Consider the following 16,629-nt stretch of genomic DNA (forward strand, 5'->3'; position numbering starts at 1 on the left):
CATTCCTATGTGTTTTGTTTGTTGTTTTTATTGTAATTGGCTTATTTTTTCTTTGGTAAATTTTTTCCCTTTGGTATTGATTTTTAGATTTTTTTCCCTTGGAAACTTCCTTTTCTTCAGTGTTTCCCTTCCTACTTGTCATTGTCTCTCTTGAAAGGCACAAACATCCATTTCCATCACTTCTGTTTTTGTTTGTTTGTTTGTTTGTTTGTTTTTTGAGATCAAGTCTCACTCTGTCGTCCAGGCTGAAGTGCGGTGGGCGATCTCAGCTCACTGCAACCTCCGCTTCGCGGGTTCAAGCAATTCTCCTGACTCAGCCTCCCAAGTAGCTGGGACTACAGGCCTGTGCCACCACAACTAGCTAATTTTTGTATTTTTAGTAGAGATGGGTTTTCACCATGTTGGCCAGGCTGTTCTTGAACTCCTGACCTCAGGTGATCCACCTGCCTCAGCCTGCCAAAGTGCTGGGATTACAGATGTGAGCCATTGTACTGGACCGGGCCACTTCTTTTTTTAACTGCAGCCCCAGGATGGGCCTCTCCTTCCTCCAGGGTTCTCTTGCCCATCTTCAACTACTTCAGTTCAATTTTAAAACTTTAACTCCCCTCTGAAGTTAGCTCTGCTCCTTGTCAGACTACATTAAAGAATCTAGGTGTCTTCTACACATTGTCCCTTCTCTTCCTCACAGTATCTGCCTTGATGACTAAATCAAAAATTGTTTTATTGCATTACTCCCTGAGTGTGTGATATTTTAGCAGAATCTGAGCCATGAGCTTCTTAAGTAAAGCCTTCTACTCACTGGTCACAGTCTAGCTTCTCTATGGCTTAAGAGTAAACCTGTTTGATAAAGCTATAAATGGCATTTATTCCTTCCTTCTTGCTGCTTAGAGTCTCACTGAGTTTTTCTTCTACTCCAACTGAAGAAGGTGCCATATCTCACCTGTTGGTGGTTCTCACCTGGCTTTATATTAGCATCACTAAGGGGCTTCTACAAAACACTTGCTGAGGCCCCATCTCCAGATTCTGATTTAACTGGTTCAGGGTGAGGTGTTACTATTATAAAAAACAAGCAAACAGAAATCCCTCCAGGTTATTGTAATGTGCAACCAGGGTTGAAAGCCCTTCCTGATGGAGTAAAGCTCCCATTCTGTTGTTTTACTGAACTTCTATTCTGGATCTGTGAAATCCACAAGCACGATTGAGGCTTTATTAGTGTGTCTGTCCCACAGCCCTGGTGAGGAGTAAGACAGAAGCTTGGTGAACCTTACATGATATGAGATATGACCTGCTCCTGACAAAGGCCTGTACACCAACACCGTGTTCACTCTGAGAGTCATTGTTTAATCAAGTGACAGAGGTTGAGTGTCTGTTAATGTGGCACAGATACTGTGCTAGACGCCATGAGAACAATTTGACAAGGGCTTCGTCCTTATGGAGGTTAGAGTTGATGACTCTGTTTTGGTTCTAGAAATGAATTCCTGTCCTGTGAGGATGCACCTGCTTGTCCCACAAGCAGGGCTGTCTTTGGTACACAGCTGGGCCCTACACCCTACTCTCCTGTGGGTAACATACTGTTCACTTCAACCTGCCCTACTTGGCCAGATAATATTCGTGGCTCAGGAGAGAAATGACCAGGACCTTGACTTCTTCATCTATCAACCAGACTAGGTTACTCAGTAATACTAGTAGCATTGGTCGCCCCTGTGCCTTCTCTCTTAGTGAGCTTAGCTGAGCCATGAACCTAGAGCCTAGAACTCTATTGGGCTGTCTGGTGAAGGGTGAACTTTAAAAGTTCAAGACTAAAGGCAGCCTCAAATGGGCTGTTTCTGACCAGTTTTTTCTGACGCACATCTCAGTCTCAACCTTAACCTTTTCACTCTAACTGAAGGCAGAGGAAGTAAGCATTGAGAAAATTCCATTAAGGAAGACGAAAGCTCGCCACCTTCCCTAAAGCCTGGGTGCAGTGAGGCCACAAAGACCATTTCCTGTCTCCCTTTCCCTGGGCCGTTTTGTCTGCTAAGTCCTGGAGGCACTTCCCTCTCAAGTAGAGGTGAAGTCTCACCCCACCAGCTGCAGAGAGCGATTAAAGAGACCAAAGGAAACAGTTGAAAAAGAATACCAAAGTGGTAAGTGATCAAAAGACTAGATGTGAGTTCTTTTCATAATTCCCCTACTCCTCATTTCTGTTGTCTAGGGCCTCACTAGATGCACTTGACCTATGTCAGTGTCCCTACCCGCTCATCTCCACAGAAGTCTGCAATACAGATTGCAGTAGGGTTGGCCATTTTTCAAGAACATTTTTCACATTCATTGAGAATTGACCTTCAGAATTGTGACTTATTTTTTCTTATCACTGGAGTGATAGCAAGTAATCATTTTTAAAGAGTAGGCTCACGCCTGTAATCCCAGCACTTTGGGAGGCCGAGGCGGGTGGATCACAAGGTCAGGAGATCAAGACCATCCTGGCTAACATGGTGAAACCCCGTCTCTACTAAAAATACAAAAAATTAGCTGGGCGAGGTGGCAGGCGCCTGTAGTCCCAGCTACGCGGGAGGCTGAGGCAGGAGAATGGCGTGAACCCCAGGGGGCGGAGCCTGCAGTGAGCCGAGATCGCGCCACTGCACTCCAGCCTGGGTGAAAGAGCGAGACTCCGTCTCAAAAAAAAAAAAAAAAAAAAAAAAAAAGAGTAGATTTGATTTTTCATACAACCAGAAATCATTCAGGATGTAATTTGGTGAATACCCTGTGTTGAGGTTGTAAATTTGATCTGAAGACAGTTTACATGACACAGTTCAGAAATGCTTTGAGTAAAAGCAACATTCATACATAATGTTGAGCACATACTTTGACAGGCACTGCTCTGGGCACTGGGGATACCGCAAGACTGGCATTCTAGCTAGGGGAGAGGAGTTTACCAATTAATAAGTAATAAAACAACCAAAAATACTAAAGATGTTGCCAAAATAATACAATTTCTGGAAAGAAATACTCTGAAGAAGAATGGAGGAGGTGGGGAAGGGTGGAAGTGGCTGGTTTAGAGAGGGTGATTTAAGGTAGGCTCTGAAAAGGGGGCACTTGGGCAGAAGCCTTAGTTCTATGAAGCACAAAGCCATGTCACGGTATGTTCTCGGTAGTGGCAGCAATAAATGAAAGTTGCTGAGGGAGGAACAAGCTTGGCGGCTTTCAGAAACACCAAAGGAACAATGTAAGGGGTGCAGAGTAGAGGAAAGGGCAAATGGTAGGAGATGAGATTGGAGATGTAGGCTGAGATTCTGAGGCTGATGGGAAGCAACTGGGGGATGAGCCTTGCCAGAGTCAGTGTTTTGCCTTTTAGGGACATTATTTTGAAGGTAAAGACTAATTTGTATTTATGACTTAAGACACATGTTAAGCCAGTGTTATAATGGGTGAAGGTGTGGAATAAATGCATATCCTTGACTATGCTTAGAATGTTTTTGCAAGAAGATCTGAGAAAGCAATGGCAGTGTTTCCTGGGTGATAGGTTGTGACACTGCTGGCAGGTCAAGAGAGGAAGGGGCACTTACATGTTAATCTCTTGTTTAGTAGTATTTGATTTTTTATCATATGCATGTATTTTTAGAAGCTTTTTCATAATATACCATATGTGTGTATATGTATAAGATTTGATTTTTTGCAGAAAGAGTATAGCTGCTGTGTTTGTGAAAACACAAAGAGATCTTTAAACCAGTCTCTTCTCTGAGATAATTTGATAAGTGATCGGAAGCTGCTTGGCATTTAGATTTCTGTGAAATCCAAGCATTGACACTTGAGTGTTTTCAGTGAGTGAAATGTGCTCTAATAGATAACATTTAATATTTTAGTATTAATATTTTATTAAAATAACAGGTATTTAATATTAATATTTTAATAGATAACTTAATTTTTCTATTTCAGACTACATCTTTTGCTCTTTTCCCTAGGCAACAGAAACAGACACGAAAATCAGAGTGTGCACCCGGGCCTACCATCTGCTTGTGAAAAAACTGGGCTTTAATCCAAATGACATCATTTTTGACCCTAATATCCTAACCATTGGGACTGGAATGGAAGAACACAACTTGTATGCCATTAATTTTATCCATGCAACAAAAGTCATTAAAGTAAGTGTAGGCATGTTCTCTCCCAAGTCATGGCTCAAATTCGTCCCATGGGTCTAATGAATGGTTAGAGCTGACTTATATATTTATTGGCTGAAATGTTAACATTCTTAGTTAGTAAATTGTTTTTCTGAAATGTAGGAGACCTTATTTTTTTTCTTTAGTAGAGTTTTAACTTGTGTAACAAACAGACTTGAGAATATAACAGAGCCTGATGAACTCGCTTAAACCCAGGAGGGTGGAGGTTGCAGTGAGCTGGGATCACGCCACTGCACTCTAGCCTGGGCGACAGAGTGAGGCCCTGTCTTGAACAAAATGAAACAAAACAAAAAAACCACAGAACCTAATAAATAATTAATTGTGAAGCATATAAGAGCCTTCACTTAGGTCCCAAAATAGAGCATAGCTAGCGCCCCCATCTGTCTCTCCTTTTCCAGTTACACCTCATTCTCAATTTTATAAAGTAGCTATTGTCCTGAGTTTTATGATGCTACTCTGTTGCTTTTCTTCATAAATTTATTGCTCATATATGTAGATTTGATTTGCATCATCCATGGATTTTGTATTTGCAAATTCATATACTTACTGAAATTTATTTGTGACCCCAAAATCAATACTCACATCACTTCTGCAGTTACTCAGACATACCCATATGCAGAGTGGTGGAAAATTTGAGTGGCCCAACCCATATTATTCCCAAAGAGGGCAAACATGGCAGTGACCTACCTTCTTATTTCAGCTCTCATCCTGTACATAGATGTCCTTTCTGCAGTCTAATGCCATGTTTTTCACATTTTTATGCGTTTTGTTGGTGAGGTCACTTTTTAAAATGGCCCCATACTAGTGCTGTCTAGTGTTCCTAAGCGCAAGAAGGCTGTGATGTGCCTTATGGAGGAAATATGTGTGTCAGACAAGCTTTGTTCAGACATGAATTATAGTGCCATTGGCTGTGAATTCAGTCTTAATGAATCAACAGTAAATATTAGATAAAGTATTGATTGGTTGACAAAAATGTGATGAGAGGCTCATAGGAACCTAACCCTGTATTTCTCCTAGGAGCAACGCTCTGGTATTCCCTAATTCAGTGTTTGCAGTGACTTTAAAGAACATAACTACCACAAAATAATAAGAATTGACTGAATATCTGAATGATATGGTTTGGTTTTGCCTGCTTGTGAGCCTAATAAAAATAGAATCATAAGATTTTTATGCATTTTTTTCTAACTCAACTTCATTCTAAAGATTTATCTGTGTGGCTGTAGCTGTTTGTATATTTTTATTAATGTATAATATTCTGTGGTATAACTATACCACAATTAACTGTTCTATTGTTGATGGACATCTAGTTTGTTTCCAGCTTTTGGACATTATGAACAATGCTGCTCTGAGTATTCTTCTGTATGTATCTTAGATGTACATGCCTGAACTTCTCTGTAGCATATACCCAGAAGTGGAATGGTTGGCTCATAGTAGTAGATAATGACAAACTGTCTCCCTAGATTCTTGAACCAATAATAGTAAGTGAGAGTTCCTGTTATTCCACAAGCCTGATGATGCTTGATACTGTCATCGGTATGGTTGGAACTTCGATTTCCTTTTGTCCTTTTATAGTTGGTCAAGTTTATAGTGAACTAGGGAGTCTGTTCATTTAGGCTATGGAAGCCTTCTAGTAATTTGTACTTTCAATGAATAAGGAATTCCTCTTTGTCTTTCTGTGTGTGTGTGTGTGTGTGTGTGTGTGTGTGTGTGTACGCACATGTTCTCCTTAGGGAGATTGGAGTCTAGTAGGAAAAACTACTTATGAAGCAGCGCCTTTGTGATACCATAATACGGCAAGCTTTGGTCTATGTCTAGTAACAAGAAGCTCTGAATTACTTTGAACTTTGGATGTTTTTTGTTTTTTTTTTTTCTTTCCACTCCTATATAAAGCTTAAGAGATGTGATTGCTGTTTTTGGCAAGAAAGGGGAATCTTTTCATATTTTAAAATTTTTGCCAGGAAACATTACCTGGAGCCAGAATAAGTGGAGGTCTTTCCAACTTGTCCTTCTCCTTCCGAGGAATGGAAGCCATTCGTGAAGCAATGCATGGGGTTTTCCTTTACCATGCAATCAAGGTATGGTAGAAGAACTCTTAGCCCTGCGGAAACCAGTTTTTACTTGGGGCAGGGGTTTTCAAAGTGTGGCATGCAGGCTAAGTCTGGCCTGCTGCCAGTTTCTGTAAATAAGATTTTATTGGGATAGAGCCACACCTATTCACTTGTATCTTGTCTGTGGCTGCTTTTATGTTGTAACTGCAAAGTTGAGTAGCTGTGACAGAGGCTGTGGCCTAAGATAGTTTCTCTCTGGCCCTTTACAGAGAAAAGTTTGCTGACCGCTGACTTAGGGTATCACTGTAAATTCTCATTTTTATTTGTATTGCCCTTAGTCTGGCATGGACATGGGGATAGTGAATGCTGGAAACCTCCCTGTGTATGATGATATCCATAAGGAACTTCTGCAGCTCTGTGAAGATCTCATCTGGAATAAAGACCCTGAGGCCACTGAGAAGCTCTTACGTTATGCCCAGGTAGAGAGACAAGTGTTCTAATGGATGGATTTTTCCTATCTTTGAATGTATTACTCACCTACAGTTAGTAGACCTTCATTGTGGAATAGAAGCAAATATCGAATCATACTTGGATCACTGAAGATTTCTACAGAGGGTTGCAGAGATGGTGGTGTAGCTAGGGCAAGGAAGGGTAAACAGACCATGCCTAGGCTGCTTTCGTATTCTGAACTTAGGTTTCTTCAAATTTATTTTAAAATGTAAAATTTATTTTTCTTGTACCAAGTAACATACTAGTTCTAGAAAATTTACAAAATTCTGGTAAGCAAAGGAAGAAAATAAAATCACTTGTAATCCTACCACCCAAAGTTAAACACTTGAGATTTTGTTATAACCTTGAAGTAATGGGAGTTTTTTTTCTTTTTGCAAAATGAATATGCATGCATAGGTACATATACACACATTTTTTACAAAAATAGAACTATACTCTAGATGCTTTTATGGTAATTTTTTTTCTTAGCAGTGTACTGGGAACATATTTCCATTTTACTTGATATTTTTCTACCTCATTATTTAAAATAGCTGTTCTGGATTTTCTTGTGTGGCTATGTTAGTGTTACATGGTCCTCACTGTTACATGTTTTGGTTTGTATACCTGTTTATGTTAGGATCTAGTCCATCTGTGGCAAAGTTCTGCAGTTCAAGGCTTGAGGTCTGTGCACATTTGATCTGTAAAAAATGAGTATAATTATAGCTAATTCAAACACCAGCTTGTTTTTCATGTATATGTTGGGCGCAATCCTAGGCACATGAAGTATCTATCGTAGATGCTTCTTCTTAGAATTCAGTTTAAGGAAAGTTGAGATCTTTACCTCAAAAGAACTTGCATTTTAATCTGTTAAAGAGAATGATGGCAAAGGAAGATATTTTTCCCACAAAGCATGTTGAGAAAGTGGTAGGATGCTTTTGTGTCTCTTGCCAACTTTGTTAATATTTTTCATGTTAGAATCTGAATTTAGCTCTGATAGAACTGCCAACTTTCCCTCTTCCACAGAAGAGTAATAACATGCTCTGGAAGAAGGATAGGACACTATGAGATTAACCACATCCTTGTTTTATCAGCCTTACTGGTAGTAAGACTTAGATTTCTGAAATTGCTTATGGAAGCCTCAGGCTCAACAAAGCTGAAAGGAGTTCGGACACTGTGCCTACGCTCACATGACCCTCCTCTCAGTTCCTTAAGAACATTTCTAGTTTCTCATGTGGACCCAGGACAGAATGTTTCATTTGGTTGTGGCAGATACAATCAAGTTCTACTTCTCAGCACATGACTTAAGAAACATTCCATAGATTTTTAATTTTTTTCCTATTGACCGTTTCTGTTCACATAGACAGAGTGCTTAGCCCTGTCTTATTCTTTGAACATTGAGACATGGGCATTATACTATTGAGTTTTGAGTCATGGTCTGTCTTCTACCTAGTAGGGGGCCCTTCATTAATAACTGTCAAAGAGTTCTTTTGAAGGCCAAAGGGGCATCATAGCCTCTATTATCATGAAGTCATACTAGACAGTTCTTAATTAACCCATGAAATGATGTGTTTTTATCTTTTCCCTGATCTGTCCAAAGAAGGCAGCCCTCTCACTTAGGAAAGGGGCTCCTTATATGTAAGACTGTTCCCATTTAAGGTTTTTTTGGCATTGTATTTTGTGCTAGACATTCTTTTGGTCTGTACTCACTTTTAGCATTTGTTTACTAGCTTTCATTTCTGTATGTCATGCTGAGCTGCCGAGAGGTTTTGCCCCTAGAGGCACTGTCAAAGTGAGGGAAATCTTAATAGCAATTGCAAGAGTTTAACAATTCATCATATTCATCATAGAAGAATTTCCTCATTCTTAATGCAACCACAAGGGCTTCTTATAAGCCACTGACCTCTCTGTTAGGGAGGCTGTCTGCCTTCAAGGTGACTTCCGTTGCCATTAAGGGAATTAATAACCAAAACAGGTATCCTCTAATAACTCCTGGGAGTCGCCAGCTCTGTAGCAATTCCTTAGGATGCGCTGAGTGCAAATGGAGCATGAAGAGCAGGAATATTATGAGGCAAATAAGAGTCAAGGGATTTTTTTCTCTTTTATAAGAGAATGATCTCTTTCGGTTATTGCAAATGAGGAAGTCTGCACCCAGATTCCTGTCTGATATATTATTGAAACTAGTGGGAAGAGTATAGCCTCTGATCTTCCAAGGCTCTCTAATCTCACATTTGGGGAGGAATGGGATTTTTCTGAAAAATAATTTTCCTAATTTAGTTCAGACTGACCTGTGGTAAGTAAATTATTTTTGATAAAAAACATTTCCAAATACCATGTAATTTACATGGAGGATCTTTATTAAATGGTACCCTAACGGAAGCCAGGCCTCCTATGGAGTGGAAGGATTGCTGCTCTGGGTAGGATGGCTGTGGAATGACCCAGGAGCTTGAGAATATTCTTGATACTTTCTGGGAAAATTTTCTGTTCTTTGATTTGGCCTTGATCCCTTTCTTAACCATTTGGCTTTCTCTACAGCAGTTTACTCCCTTTGATAACCTACACAACCATGAGGCCCCTGTGAGGCAGAAGCAACTCTAGAGTGGGAAGAACTAGTTTTTCTCATTAGCTTTGTACACGTACAGATACAAGGAGTAGCCAGATGGACACGACAATTGCTTGGTCTGTTTGCTTGGTAGCTTTCTATGTAAGCTTCCACAGTGTGCCTGGGTCTGGTCTTCCTTAGTGTGTGAAAACTGTGTAGCACCTTGTATGTATATCATGGAGAACTCCCTATTGAATAACTACATGAATAGTGAGATGGGCCTCAGCATGCCATTCTGTACTTCTGAAATAACTGCTTTTAACTGTACTCTTTCATTTTAAGTGTTGCTTTCCTGAGTCAAATTCATAGGTTTGGAACATAGCTATCAGGTGGGATGGTTTTTAGACATCGCAACCTCCAACACTTCAGTGAATTCTTTACTGCTGTTTGTATCCTCTTTTGCCTCTGTCCATAATCATATATTTTTTGCCCCCTTCCCACCCCATAAGTCTGGCACATTGTGGTATTTTTCTGTGAACACACTAGTTCCATTTTTCAAGAGTGTTTGGAACACACTGCCCTGTTTTTACACAGCAAAACTCCATCCCCCAGGTAGGAATTGTCTGATTGTGTGGCTAATAGAACAAATGGTGTTTACAGGTATCAAGTGATGGGACTGTGAACATCAGAGGGACTTTTTTATTACTATCTCGTTCAGGTTTTTCAACATACGAGAGTCCTTGTGTTGTTATTATTCCAGTTACCACTTTGGCCCTAAATCTTGGAGTTCTCCCCAATTCCTTCCTCCTCTCCTTCTTCTTCTTCTTCTTCTTTTTTTAAAAATTATACTTTAAGTTCTGGGATACACATTCAGAACATGCAGGTTTGTTACACAGGTATACACGTGCTATGGTGGTTTGCTGCACCATCAACCCATCATCTGTATTAGGTATTTCTCCTCATGCTATCCCTTCCCTAGCTTCCCAACCCCCCGACAGGCCCTGGTGTGTGATGTTCCCCTCCCTGTGTCTATGTGTTCTCATTGTTCAACTCCCCCTTATGAGTGAGAACATGCGGTGTTTGGTTCTCTGTTCCTGTGTTAGTTTGTTGAGTATGATGGTTTCCAGCTTCATCCATGTCCCTGCAAAGGACACGAACTCATCCTTTTTTATGGCTTCATAGTATTCCATGGTGTATATGTGCCGCATTTTCTTTATCCAGTCTATTATTGATGGGCATTTGGGTTGGTTTCAAGTCTTTGCTATTGTGAATAGTGCCGCAGTAAACATACGTGTGCATATATCTTTATAGTAGAATGATTTATAATCCTTTGGGTATATACCCAGTAATGAGGATTACTGGGTCAAATGGTATTTCTGGTTCTAGATCCTTGAGGAATCGCCGCATTGCCTTCCACAATGGTTGACCTGATTTACACTCCTACCAGCAGTGTAAAAGCATTCCTATTTCTCCACATCCTCTTCAGCATCTGTTGTTTCCTGACTTTTTAAATGATCGTCATTCTAACTGGCGTGAGATGGTATCTCATTGTGCTTTTGATTTGCATTTCTCCCTCCTCTCCTTCTTAGTTATTGTCTATTAATACCTTTATATTTGTCCTTTCCTTTCCTCCTGTTATCACTACTGAGTCCAGGCTTTCATCAAGGACTATTAAAATATTCTCCCCATTTTGTGATTCCCTTAAAAATGTGACTTTGAATGTTAATTTGCAGCTTTAGAACTTTGAATAATGTCTCCCTTTTCTGCCCATGCAATTGCCTGGAAGGTTAAATTTAAACTCCACAGCATGGATTTTTGGCCCTCTGTGTCTTGGCCTCCACCACCCTGGACAAACATTACTCCAGCAAAATCAGTCTTTGTGTAGCATTAATTCATCCAGCTAATATTTACTGAAGTGTCGCTTTGTGCCATTCATTTGACTGAACTTAGAGGATCTAACTAGTAGGAGAGATGTACCCCTACCCTCTGAGAGCCTACAGCTCAGTGACACATGCAAAAATATGTAGAGGTAATTGTCACTCAGCGCAGCAAGTGCTGTGAGACGGGAAGTGCAGGATGCTAGGAGAAGCCTGAGGGAGATTCTGACCCCAAACTAGAGGTGGTCAGGGAAAGCTTCCCAGGGGAAGTGATAGGTCAGGTGAGACTTGTGAGAAATAAAGGAGGTAGCCAGGCCAAGGTTTGGGGGTAGAGTGCAGTGCTGGTGGTCCCTACCAGGGGAGAGATATTTGCATCTAGCCAGAGTCTGGCATGGTCATAGGTACTGCATAAATGTATGTCAGATGAACAAATGTGAAGGCCTGGTGGTGAAGAGATGATGGGGAGCATAAGGAACAGAAGTGTTCTGGATGGCTGAAGCTTGTTGGGAATGGCAGAAGAGGAAGCTGTAGGAGAAAGCCAGAGCAGGTCTGCTAGTCCATTCTCATGTTGCTGATAAAGACATAACCGAGACTGGGTAATTTATGAAGAAAAGGAGGTTTAATGGACTCACAGTTCCATGTGGCTGGGGAGGCCTCACTATCATAATGGAAGGCGAAAAGCACGTCTTACATGACAGCAGATAGAGAGAACTTGTGCAGGGAAACTCCCCTTTATAAAACCATTAGATCTTGTGAGACTTATTCACTATCACAAGAACAGCACAGGAAAGACCCATCTCCATGATTCAGTTACCTTCCACTGGGTCCCTCCCACGATATGCGGGAATTGTGGGAGCTACAATTCAAGATGAGATTTGGGTGGGGTTACAGCCAAACCATCTCATCAGGGCATTGGATGGCATGGTAAGGAATCGGTACCATGTCATGAAAGCAATAGGAAACTTACACAGATATTTTTTTCACAGGGAGCAGTTGGATCAGATTTGCATTTTGGAAGCATCCTTTTGGCTACAGTGTGCAAGATGAATTAGAGACCAGAATGATTCTGGGCTGTGGAGACCACTTAGTTCTTGGGCTGTGAAAATGGAAACAGGGTGGAGAGAAAAAGTATTGAGGTGTAATCATTGGGATGAGGTGATTGATTGAACTTGAGTAGTGAATGGAGATTCAAAGGTGATACTTAGGTTTCCGGTTTGGCAGCTGGTACCACTAGTTGAGGTGGAGAAAACAATAAAGTAATGCAATTTATCATGTGTGCCATGATCATTGCGCTTTTGTTCCTTTGCTGAATCTGCCCTGTCTCATCATTCAGCTTCTTTGAAACCTTTCTTTGCCACCTTAGCTTATGATAACCATTCCTTCCTCAAAATTCCCACATACCTAGTCTGTATTATGTACTCATTCAGCCCTTGACATATACTGTCTTTCTTTCTTTACATATTTTCTACCTCTCTTATGACATGGCTGTCTCACTCTGTTTTCTTTTGCTCTAACGGAATACCAAAGACTGGGTAATTTATAAAGAAGTTTATTTAGCTCACAGTTCTGGCAGCTGGAAAGTCCAAGAGTATGGCCTTGGCCCCTGGTGAGGGCCTTCTTGCTGTGTCATAACATGGCAGAGGGCATCTCATGTCAAGAGGGCAAGAGCAAGAGAGCCAGAGAGATAGCAAACCTGCTTCCATGGTAGCAACATTAATCCAGCCGTCATTAATTCGTTAATCCATTCATGGGGGCAGAGGGATTAGGGTTCTAACGCAACTTTTGGAGGACACCTTCAAACCATAACAATGGCAGAATCCTTGAGAGCATAGTCTGTGTTGTACACCTCCTAGTGTGCACACCTTTGATGTCTGACTTAGCTTCATTATGGCCTCCCTGCATCTGTTTGTGGGTACTGGTGATCCTTGTTGAGAGCTTTGAAGGCTCATCGGGTTTGAAATATAGCTTCTCTTACTGTCCTGGAAATTTTGTCTTGAGTTGTTATTTTTAGAAAAGAGGGAAAAGAAAGAATGGAACTTTACTCTGTCTCTATACTAACAGTTCAAACCCTGAAAGATTTCTCATTTTTCCCTCTCCTTCCCTCAAACATTCATTGAGATCTTATTTTATGCTGGACAGTCTACTAGGGGCTGGAAAAGTAAAAGAAGAATAAGACACAGGTTTTTTTGTTTGTTGGTTGGTTTGTTTGTTTGCCATCAGACAGTTTGGTTAGTGATGAGTTGTATCCATTTCTTGGTTTCAATTTCAATTCAGACTCAAGGCACAGGAGGGAAGAAAGTCATTCAGACTGATGAGTGGAGAAATGGCCCTGTCGAAGAACGCCTTGAGTATGCCCTTGTGAAGGTGAGTTACAGGAGCCTGAACTGGAGGGCTGGAGGCTCATCGTGGCTGACTGATCCTGTTGCGGGCATTGTGACAGCTGGAGAAGGAGATGCCTAGACCACTGATTCTCAACCTGGGGAGGTCCCTCTTCCTGTCCCCTGGCCACCTCCCCCACCCACCATAGCACATTTGACAGTGTTCAGAGACATTTTTGATTGTCATAACTGTGCATAGGAGGTATTACTGGCATCCTGTGGCCAGGGATGCTGCTAAACATCCTACAGTGCCCAGGACAGCCCCAAACCACAAAGAATATTCCCTCCCAAGTGTTAGTAGTGCCGAGGCTGCGAATCCTGTCCTGGACCAGGTTGCTGGTCAGTTGGTCAGCAAGTCAGTTTCATAGTTGGAATTTTAGGCTTTAGGCAAGATCAATAATCTCTTGGCTTCAGTTTCCTCATGTGTGAGTCTGGAGAATCTCCGAGTTTTGTTTTGTTTTTTGGCTCTGGAGTTTAACATTTAACTCTTGCACCTTTTGAGATTCACATATTTCAGTTTGTGGAGCTAGTTGGCCAATCCAAGGATCATTGAACTGGGGACTTTGGAGGAGTGGGGCTTGTCATTGAAGGGTGGATAAGTCAATGGAGGCTTCATGGGTTTGAACTTCATTTAAGGGCCCCATCCAGTGTCATTTCTCCCCAGCCCTACAGCATTACAGTGAGAAAACTTACTGATTTCCCCACAGGTATTTATTAATGTATAATCTGGTAAAACACTAAGATACAAAATGTATTTTATGATGCATTTGAACTTATTAGTCCTTCTCTATTAGCTCATTTTACTAAGGTATATTTTAAAGCATTTTTTTAATTGGCATATAAAATTGTATGTATTTACTGCATACAACATTCTGTTTTGGAAGTGTGTGAGGTATTTACTTTGTTTGTATCAATAAAGCCAGCTAAGCACTTTATCTCAATCCTCAAAATAAACATATGAGATACTATTGTAATATTCTAATTGAGGAAACTGAGGCTTATTGAATTGCCTAAATTAGTGATAGGAAGCCAGATTGAATCCGTGCACTCTGATTCTGGAATCTGTGCTCTTAAGCATTTTCATGATGGCTCTGTGGAGGTAAGGCAGTTTTTTAGGTGACTTTTTTTTCTTTCTTTCTTTTTTCTTTTTTTTTTTTTGTCTTTTTTAGGGCATTGAAAAACATATTATTGAGGATACTGAGGAAGCCAGGTTAAACCAAGAAAAATATCCCCGACCTCTCAATATAATTGAAGGACCCCTGATGAATGGAATGAAAATTGTTGGTGATCTTTTTGGAGCTGGAAAAATGTTTCTACCTCAGGTTGGCAAAATATGGGGAGAAATTTTCACAATTGCATCTTTTCTATGTCATTTAATAAATGGTGATTTGGGATATATTTCTCAGGTTTTAATTTGGACAAGAGTTCAATGGTATTGGCTAGTCATTCCTTCTCTAAATATGTTTAGGAGTCATGTCTGGAAGAATCCATCTTCAGAGTGGTGTGGATGTTGGAAATCCGAAAATTCTTAGCATCATAATCTATCATAATCTTTATGTTCTAATTTTTGTGTCACCTCTTACCCCCAATGCCTATCTCTCCCCTCCAAAAGTAAAATAAAACCCAAGATAAATGTAGAGTTACTAACATTAAGACTTGATTTGACCAGGCACTATTCATCTGTAAGGATGCATATTTTGAGACAAATGTTACTGTTTTAAATGATGGTACATTAAGTGGTTTGTTTAAAGTAAAACCAGAACTCTTACTTTGATTTACAGCAGCTGCCTAACCACATCAGTTAACACATACTTGTTGAGCATGTAGGTTAGTGGCTGTGTGGCATTTTAAGTGAGTTTTAAAGCTGGGGATTGAGAAGAGAAGGCTGGGAATGAGCTCATGGTAGAGAAGCTTTGGTCCTGAAGGATACATAGAACTCTTGGATAAAAGATAGAGGGCCTCCTAGACAGAGAAAAAAAAAAAAAGCAAAAGTTCAGAAGACAGAAATTGCAACATTTGATTTCTAGCCTTGTTTTCCTTCTGCTGTACCTTATTATTAACTGGCTTTCCCTCTGGGGAGCTTATCCTTTATTCTGCCTACTGTCAAAAGACTCCAGTGCAGCTGTCCTGAAGTCAAAGCATACATTCCTAATGTGTGCCCACATTTCACAAATGGCCATCAGCAGTTGTTCTGGTGGTTTGGGAAAGATACCTGATCCTATGCTTTTTTTTCTCAGGTTATAAAGTCAGCCCGGGTTATGAAGAAGGCTGTTGGCCACCTTATCCCGTTCATGGAAAAAGAAAGAGAAGAAACCAGAGTGCTTAACGGCACAGTAGAAGAAGAGGCAAGTCATTTTGTTCAGGCCTATGGGCGTTTAGTGAGTTGACCTGGAAGACTTGAGGTGGTGGTAGGGGCCTAAGCAGTCAGGGTTGGCTGTGTTCTTCATTGAGGATAAAATAGAGAAATGATTCCACATCTCTCCCTTTTTTAACCAAGTATCAGAATACTCTGGGACTTTCTTTTGAATGTAGCTTTATAACATTTTTAATATAGATACAATTTTTCAATCAAAACCCATGTTTTCAAGACAAAGCCAGTTCATTCATTTGTGCCTTCATTAACTGATCATTTACAAAGCTCCTGTGATGTGCCAAGTACTGTGCCAGGCACTACTCACTGCAAAGTTCTGTCCCTGCCCTTGAGGTAATTGAGTCATGCTTGTTTTTAGAAAACTCTTAACTGAATAGTCTCTCTGCTGGTGATGTCCTTGGCACCACTTCTGGATTCAATTTAATTCTTGTTGGCTGCACCACCAGAGTAAATCATTAAGCTTTTTGACCTTGTTTAGCTCCCTGTGAAGCTCAGGCAGCTTTGGCCCCTAGGATTCTGAATTTTTAAATTGATCTGTTTGTGAATGGCTCAGACTAACACAGAGTTTATAAAAATCCTTGTTTCGCTTTTTTTCTTTTTTTGGGGAGTAGTGGGGGATGCTAACTGTGCATACAACAGCAGTGCTGAGGAAAGATACTCACGTGCCCTCTGCCTGGGCTGTTGTGGTTTTTCAGATTCGGATGGGACATACACGTACAGTTAACCTGTTCCTTCCCCTCTCCCCTGCCTCTCCCTTAATGGCTAACAGT

General features: G+C 40.7%; 1 protein-coding gene across 7 annotated transcripts in view; it reads left to right on the forward strand.

Annotated features, from left to right (window-relative positions):
• The window catches only part of MTR (5-methyltetrahydrofolate-homocysteine methyltransferase), a 138,130-nt gene that overhangs the window by 52,216 nt on the left and 69,285 nt on the right, over positions 1-16,629 (forward strand). For 6 of the 7 annotated variants that reach the window (XR_010114832.1, XR_010114831.1, XR_010114830.1 and 3 more), the window contains exons 16-21: positions 3,942-4,121; positions 6,116-6,232; positions 6,544-6,684; positions 13,385-13,474; positions 14,658-14,810; positions 15,726-15,833. Coding sequence is in view for 4 of the 7 variants with exons in the window: in XM_055233441.2 (XP_055089416.1) it covers positions 3,942-4,121; positions 6,116-6,232; positions 6,544-6,684; positions 13,385-13,474; positions 14,658-14,810; positions 15,726-15,833 (789 nt within the window). In the remaining 3 variants the exon portion in view is untranslated. The remainder of the gene's footprint in view (positions 1-3,941; positions 4,122-6,115; positions 6,233-6,543; positions 6,685-13,384; positions 13,475-14,657; positions 14,811-15,725; positions 15,834-16,629) is intronic. The other variant, XM_055233442.2, reaches the window with a different exon arrangement.

This window comes from Symphalangus syndactylus, chromosome 19 (assembly GCF_028878055.3).
Source record: "Symphalangus syndactylus isolate Jambi chromosome 19, NHGRI_mSymSyn1-v2.1_pri, whole genome shotgun sequence".
Taxonomy (NCBI): domain Eukaryota; kingdom Metazoa; phylum Chordata; class Mammalia; order Primates; family Hylobatidae; genus Symphalangus; species Symphalangus syndactylus.